The sequence below is a fragment of the Choloepus didactylus genome, chromosome 9 (assembly GCF_015220235.1).
Source record: "Choloepus didactylus isolate mChoDid1 chromosome 9, mChoDid1.pri, whole genome shotgun sequence".
In the NCBI taxonomy this organism is placed as follows: domain Eukaryota; kingdom Metazoa; phylum Chordata; class Mammalia; order Pilosa; family Megalonychidae; genus Choloepus; species Choloepus didactylus.
The window spans coordinates 100,861,652-100,870,142 of record NC_051315.1 but is presented as its reverse complement, the minus strand read 5'-3'; the positions used below and the strand labels follow the sequence as shown (position 1 = coordinate 100,870,142).

The 8,491-nt window shown below is 38.4% G+C and overlaps 1 protein-coding gene across 1 annotated transcript; it reads left to right on the top strand.

Moving 5' to 3' along the window:
- The first annotated feature begins 856 nt into the window (after positions 1-856).
- LOC119544276 (gamma-crystallin F-like) lies at positions 857-2,638 on the top strand. The gene is made up of 3 exons (XM_037849613.1): positions 857-865; positions 958-1,200; positions 2,366-2,638. The coding sequence occupies exons 1-3, from the start codon at positions 857-859 to the stop codon at positions 2,636-2,638; spliced, it is 525 nt and encodes a 174-aa protein (XP_037705541.1).
- The last annotated feature ends 5,853 nt before the right edge of the window (positions 2,639-8,491 follow it).

The following is an 8,491-nucleotide window of genomic DNA, read 5'->3' as shown; positions in this document are numbered from 1 at the left end:
AGGAAGTTGGTTTTATTTTAGAGTAAGCTAAGAGGTAATCTGTTTATATGTTTAAAATACGTTACTTTTCCTTATTTCTTCAAACTTAGAAATTTTCCTTTCAGTTCTCCTTTCTCAGATTAAGCATCTTGAAAATATTCTCCCTTTGATTCACAGAACCACAATTAGCTAAGACAAATGGTCTAATCGTCAATCTATTTCCAGGCATGACTGCAACAAAATCAGACTGAGTACCAAAAAGCAGTGTTTGCTGTATTTTTTTAAGATACTGAAAGGTTTGAATTCTGTGAATTCTCTTGGTAAAACATTTCAATACCTTCCATGCTTTAATGAGGAAGTTCTTTTAAAGGACTAATTTGAAATTTGAAGGTTGATTAAGCCTATTTCCTTTCGGTTGCACATCAATATTCTATCCTGGAGTACATAAGAATAATGGCAGTTTTTACAGATTATTTAATATGTATCATATTAAGACTCTTGCTTTCTTGCCACTCCTACTTACACTCTTTTGATTTCCCCAACTTACACGAATAAAACTACGGTCTATATATGAAATGGATGAAGCTCTACTTCTGTTATGAAATAGACAATGTTCCAAATTATTTTTTCAAATGGTCTCAATAGCATCAGCCAGATAGCAACCCGAATACTCCAGAAAGAATGGGACCAAAACCCACAATGAGCCCACACTGTGGACCATGACAGCAAAGAGAAAAAAAGAAAACACGAAAACCCCCGTTCTCACTCCAGCAGGCCCCTTTTGTGTTTTTCTTGCCAACGCAGCAGGCGTCCTGCTATATAGCTCCGCGCGCCACTGCCCGTGTCACACTGAACTCCATCGTCCGCTCAACCAGCCATGGGGAAGGTGAGGCCAGCGTGGGGGGCCCGGGGTCGGCCCCCGGCAAACAGGGCCTGGGAGCCAGACATCTGAGCCCTTTCCTTCCCTTGCCTTTGCAGATCACCTTCTACGAGGACCGGGGCTTCCAGGGCCGCTCCTATGCGTGCAGCAGCGACCACTCCAACCTGCAGCCCTACTTCAGCCGCTGCAACTCCATCCGTGTGGACAGCGGCTGCTGGATGCTCTATGAGCACCCCAACTACCAGGGGCACCAGTACTACCTGCGCCGCGGCGAGTACCCCGACTACCAGCAGTGGTTGGGCTTCAACGACTCCATCCGCTCCTGCCGCCTCATCCCCCACGTGAGTCCACTTCCATCGCAGGGCAGAGGCCCTATGGGCACTGAAAGGATAGTTTCAAACAAACTTTAAACATCTGGAGAAGTGATCAGTGAGAGTATTTGGACAAAAGATAGGCTATTGTGGGTTAGTTCAATATAGTTTGCCCTCCCCCCATAAAATGCAAAGTGTTACCCAGATATCAACCAACAAATATTTATCAAATAGGAATGTGTTGGCTGCCCTGGGGATGTATAAGACATAGGTTCTTTCCTGGAATCATTTACATTGGAGCTGTAGAAACATCACTAATACCCAATAGGAGAAGAAAAATTAAGTGCTACACTTGTGTTAGTTACTCCAGATTTCCGAGTTGAAAAGCAGACTTTGTCCAGTGTAATTTTTAAAAACTCTTTCCATTTTTTGGTTCCCTTACTTTCACATTTTGGTTTCCCACAATGTATTAAAATAAAAGCATTTTCCCTCAAAAGAGAGTGACACAGAAAGATTTTATACATGTACCACATATATTTATTTCATGTATGTGTTTTTAACACACTGTGGCTCATAAAAAGTTAGTCCATGGACCTACTGATTTTTCTTTCTCATTTTCCTCATTCATTAATTGATTAATTAATTTTCTTCAGTCAAGGAATGAGAATATCCATTGTTGTCTGAGAGACCTGGGGTGTTTTACTATTTAATTTTGCTTTCCACAGAAACAGAAATATCCAGGTTCTTGGTTCTTGGTGATTTCCCAAGATTTATTTTAAACTCAATGATGGGCCATTCATTTCATAAGCTGACTTTATTATTCAAACACACATTCCTGAAAAGTTAAAAACATTTCCTCAAAATGGCAAAAATAGCAGTAAGTTGTAAAATATTCAGGATTCTCTGTGGTACTTTGTACTGAGCATAGGAGGCAGCTCATTCTGGGGAAAAAAAAGTTGAATATATTAAAGGGTGAGATTTCCTTCTTAATTTTTTCAGTCATACTTTAAGACCTTAAAAAAATACTGAACCTCTGCCTTTGGAAATGGGGAGTTTATAGATACTCAGAATTAATTACTTTTTGCCATGTATTTCAAAATGGCTTGAGCCAGTCCTTACCAAGCTGCACTGTAGAAATGTGTTGGAATCATTTCATGGTTTGTTTTTCTCCTCTTTCCATTGCTGGGTGTGCCAGGCTGGCTCTCACAGGATCAGACTCTATGAGAGGGAAGATTACAGGGGCCAGATGATAGAGCTCACTGAGGACTGCTCCAGCATCCAGGACCGCTTCCGCCTCAGTGAGATCCACTCGGTCCACGTGCTGGAGGGCTGCTGGGTGTTCTACGAGATGCCCAACTACCGTGGGCGCCAGTACCTGCTGAGGCCGGGCGACTACAGGCAGTTCCACCACTGGGGGGCCACGGATGCCAAAGTTGGCTCTGTGAAGAGAGTCATGGATTTTTATTAAAACGTGTTCCGCTTCATCATTTCTCAATCTGGAAACAAATACAATATTCTCTGTTTTTTTCCTGGCACTAGTTTGTTTTTTCCTCTTTTGTCCTACTTTTATTCATTTTTTTAATACACACACACAGACACACAGATGCAAGTGGCAATCAAGGTGTGTAGCCCATAGGTAACAAAGAAAACTCTCATGATCAAAATCAGGCTGAACTTTACAGTTGGTAGATCTCTTTCATAATTTGTGATCTCATTTGATTCTCTGGCCTTTAAACAACTTGTTGCTTCAACCCACATTATTAGAAATCTCTTCAGGTTTCAGTTTTTCTCCAAAGTGTGAGGTTATGAACGCTGAAGTTCAGGACCCACTTTTTAAATAAGGAATTCTGAACCTGGGTACCATGACAGGCTTCAGAATATTCGCAAATTTCCTAAAATTGTATTCAAAAATAGAGTTCACAAATTTCTGGCAGAATCCCTTGCCATTGGGGTGGTCATGCAACAGTCTTCTATTCATTGAGATATATATGGAGGATTGTTGGTGGGGGAGGGACAAGGGACGGTTCTGGAAAAGCTTTGCCTTCCTGAGGAAAGGGAAACAGCTGCCCCTGATTCCACAACTGCTGATTATTTCAGACACCTTAAAACCAAGAGGTGACCAGTATGAGGGAAAAACCAGGAGAATTCCAGAGATGTTGGCCTTGATGTGGTAGAACCCCCAAACCCAATGCCAGCAACATTTACCTTCAGATTTCTTCTAATGGGAGTTAAAGAAACTCACATTTGTTTAAGCCACTATAATTGGAGGTTACGTTATTTGCAGCTCAATACATTTATAGTTGCTATACAGTATATGTGCATTTTTCAGAGGAGACTGCCCAGAACTTTATTCAGAGACTTAAAGGGTTCCCTAATGCAAAAATGAAAATAAAAATTGTAGAACAATGAAATCATAACATGTTTTAGGCCTGGAGATCATTTAGTGTAGCTATGTCATTTATGGAAGGTAAACCTGAGGTCCAAGTCTAACGTCAGGCAGTCAATAACAGAAGTGGCATTAGATTTCAGAACTCACAGTTCCCAGATCATTGATTTTCCATGGTGGAATTAGGGAGGTTTTTGTCAAAGTAATGACAGTTCTACCTTACAGACTTTTTAAATGCAATTTTATTGACACATATTCACACACCATACAATTCATCCCAAGTATACAATTGCAGTGTCATCACATAGTTGTGCATTCACTATGATCAATTTTAGAACATTTTCATTACTCCAGAAAAATAAACAAGAATAAAAAAGAAAACCAAAAACATCCCATACCCTTTATTCCCCCCCACCCCACACCCCCAATATTAACCTCTAGTTTTGATGTGGTACCTTTGTTTCTGTTGAAGAAAGAATATTAATATTACTGTTAACTATAGTCCATAGTTTGCCATAGGTATATTTTTTCCCGTATAACCCTTCTATTCTTTTGCTGGTTTGGAGCTGTTATGCACCCCACAAAAGACCATATTCTTTTTTTTTTTAATTTTTGATTAGAGAAGTTGTGGGTTTACACACTAATCATGCATAAAATACTGGATTCTCATACACTACCCCACCACCAACATCTTCCATTTGTGTGGAACATTTGTTACAACTGATGATAGCACTTTTTTTGTAATTGTACTAATTTTATTTAACATTAGTTACCTTTGTTACAATGACTAAAAATTATTAAAATAGTACCATTAACTATCACAAATAGTTTATATTAGGTGTATTTTTTCCATATACAGCCCTATTATTAACATCTTCTACTAGTTCCATACATGTGTTATGCTTCATGAGAGAACATTCTTATACTTGTAATATAAATTATAGTCTATTGTCTACAGTAGGGTTCACTGTGTTATACAGTACTATGCTTTATGTTTTAATTTTTACTCTAGTAACATATGAACTAAAGTTTCCCCTTTAATCACATTCACCTATAGAATTCAGTGCTGTTGAATACACTCATAATAATGTACAACCATCACCACTATCCATTTCCAAATGTTTACAATCAACCTAAATAGAAATTCTGTTCAAATTAAGCAGCCACTCCACATTCTCTAACCCCAGTCTATCCCCTGGTAACCTATATTCTAGATTCTAACTCTATGAGTTTATTGATTATAATTAGTTCATATCAGTGAAATCATAAAATATTTGTCCTTTTACATCTCACATATTTCACTCACGTAATGTCCTTAAGGTTCATCCATGCTGTCGCATGCATCAAGACTTCATTCCTTTTTTTCAGCTGAATAATATTCCATTGTATGTTTTTACCACATTTTGTTTATCCATTCTTCTGTTGATGGACACTTCAGTTGCTACCATCTTTTGGCTATTGTGAATAATGCTGCTATGAACATTGGTGTGCAAATATCTGTTCAAGTCCCTGCTTTCAATTCTTCTGGATATATACCAGGTGACCACGATGCACTGCTTTAACATGAGTCAAAACATCAAACAACTTGGAAGACAAGAGACAAGAGCTTGAGCTGCTTAAGACAACTCAATCATCAGTGATGCAATCTAGCTGGGCAAAAATCTTCAGTTTTAGGTTTCCTGGAGCACATTCCTGAATGTGCATGGCACCTTCTACTGCTTCTTAGATGTTAGAACAACCACTGATGAGCGACAGCTGCTTATCAGCGCTTAAGAGCTCTTTCAGAGAGCCTGATGGCTCCAACAGCTTCATCTCCTTCCTGACATTTTCCAGGGCATTCATTATTTGCTGTCGCTCAATATCGTAGAGTTTTACCTTGGCAAACAACATAGCCCAACTTTGTCCAATAAGTCCACTGCCCAATATGACCACATCACAATCCTGCGCCGAAGCCACGATCTGCCAGTCTCCGCACTGCGTGCCCCATGCCTGCCCCAACCCCCAAGACCGTGTTCTTTTAATCCATTCTTGTGGGGTCAGACTATTGTGGGTATGACCTTTTGGTTAGGCTATTTCAATTGAGATGTGACCCAGCTCATTCAAGGTGGGTCTAAATTCTCCACTGGGGTTCTTTATGGAGAATAACAAGGCAAGTATAGAGAGAAATGCCCAGAGACATTTTAGAGACAGCCATTGAAACCAGAACTAGTAGAGAAGGACCAGCAGATGCCGCCATGGGCCTTCCCATGTGAAAGAGGAACCCGATGCCAGCAGCCTTTTCTCAGAGAAGGTATATTCCTCTTGATGCCTTAATTTGGACATTTTTATGGCCTTGGAACTGCAAATTTATAACCTAATAAAACCCCATCGAAAAAGCCAACCCATTTCTGGTATATTGCTTTCCGACAGCTTTAGCAAAGCAAAACAATTATTAACTCCTTATAATAGTGTCATATATTTGTTCTAGTTCATGAAAGAACTTTTTAATGTTTGTATAGTTAATCACAGTCATCGTCCACCACAAGATTCACTGTGTTATATACATTCCCATGTTTTAACCTCCAGTTTGACATACTTGACTCTAAACTTCCCTTTCCACCACATTCACCCACAATTCAGCACTGTCAGTTATACTCACAATAACATGCTACCACCACCCCTCTGCATTTCCAAATGTTTAAGTTCAACTAGTAAAAAATTCTGCACATATTAAGCAGTCATTCCCCATTCTCTAGCTTCATTCTATATCCTGGTAACTTATATTCCAGATTTTATGTCTATGAGTTTACAAATTATAATTAGTTTATATTAGTGAGATCATACAATATTTGTCCTTTTGTGTCTGACTTATTTCAGTTAACATAATGTCCTCAAGCTTCATCCATGTTGTAGCATGTATCGGGACTTCATTCCTTCTTACAGCTGAATAATATTCTATTGTATGTATACACCACATTTTGTTTATCCACTCTTCTGTTGATGGATACTTGGATTGTCCATCTTTGGCAATTGTGAATAATGCCGCTATTAACATCGGTGTGCAAATGTCTGTTTACATCCCTGCTTTCAGATTTTCTAGGTATATACCAAGTACTTACAGATTTGTACCATGAAGCCATTACAAACAAACAATCAGGAATTGAATTAAATATATAGGATAATCCAAAGCTGCATTTTCTCTCTTGCTCGCTTTCTCTGTATGTGCATGCACACACAAACACACACACATCCATTTCTGAATGGTTTGGAAATCAGTGGCAGACATGATGCCCCTTTTGTCCATAATTACTTCACCGTCTGTTTCCTAAACACAAGAATATTTCTTACAACTACAGTACAATCGTCAAAATCAAGAAATTATATATTGATACAATCCTATCTTTTTAAGCTTAGTATATGGTATTTTCTATATATTTAAAATAAAATGTTTCATCACTTGTAACGAATGTACCATACTAATGCAAGGTGTTAATAATAGGGGTGGTATATGGGAATGCTGCATTTTCTGTATGATTTTTCTGTAAACCTACAACTTCTCTAACTAAAAAATGATAAAAAAATAAACTTTTTGAAAAGAGGAATTTTGGTAGCTGCATAATATCTCATCGAACAGATGTTCCATAATTTAATTAATGCCCTATTTTGAACATTTCATTTGTGTCTAACTTTTTATATTATAAACAATAGTCTGATGAAATTCCACTGTCCATATTCTTTGTGCGCACTTTTCATTATTTCTTTTGGACAAATTCCTTGAAGTATTCCAGCAAAGGAATGAAAATTGAGTGTTTTTTTTAAAATATGCCTCAGCAATGCTTATTTTTATATGAGGCTATGGTTGGTTTAAAGTGTTTTTCCCTTCTACTTCTCTATAGTTTCCAAAATTTCCATAAAAGTTAGAATTTTCATAAGAAAGAGATGTAACTGAGGCTTATTAAACTTTTGTGGATCAAATGAAATTCATTCACAGAAAACTACTTTTTAGTGTTAGACTTATGCAGCAAGAATCCAAACCAAGAATGAGACTAGGAAAGTCAAGGTTGTATCTAGTTGAGGACTAGCATCTTCTACAGCAGTTGTTCTTAACTGGGACAGTTTTTCTTTGCTCTCCAGGAGACATTGGGCAATGTCTGCATACATTTTTGGTTGTCACAACTGGGAGGCTGGCGCTAACATTATCTAGTGAATAGAGACCAGGGATGCTGCTGAACAGCCTACAGTGAACAGGACAGCGCAACTGAGAATTTCAAAATCTTAACAAAGATGAGAACGCTTGCTGTAAAAGGAGTGGATGGAGCACCAAGAGCTGCTGGGGGATCTTAAGGAGAGGGAAAAAGATCCCAGCCCCTGGAGGTGGAGAATTCATTAGCAAACAGGGTTTATCCCAGAGATCAGAAAGGGAGAGAAGGCAGAAGTTTTACAAGATTGTGGAATTTAAAATTTTGTCATATTTACTTGAATTTCTCAGCAGCTAAACCAACTAAGCATTTAGCAAAAAAAAAAAAAAAAAAAAATTAAACTGAAAGTTACCAGTGTCAGCAATAATTGTGAATGAAACACTTTATAAATTTCAAAGTGGAGGATTTCCTTGCTTGGGCAGTGGGAGGCACAGTGTCTGAGGCCTGGCACCCCAATTTCTGATGTCAGGTTCCTAAAAGGGCTTCCTCCAGATAGGCAGCTTGGTAGGAAGCATCTGATACACTTGCTGATAAGCAGGTAGGGTCACAAGAGGTTCCCTTGAAAGAGAAAATCTCATCCTACATTAAAGGGGAAGGCAAGTTCACTCCATTTTCACATTTTCACACACACAAAAAATGTTCTCTAATTGAAATCCTCACTTGGTAGCCCATTCTGACCTCAGACTTGCCAAACCCTGAGCTGTTCTTCAAAAGAGATTATTTTGAAATTTAAAAAATCAAATAAAATATTTCATTG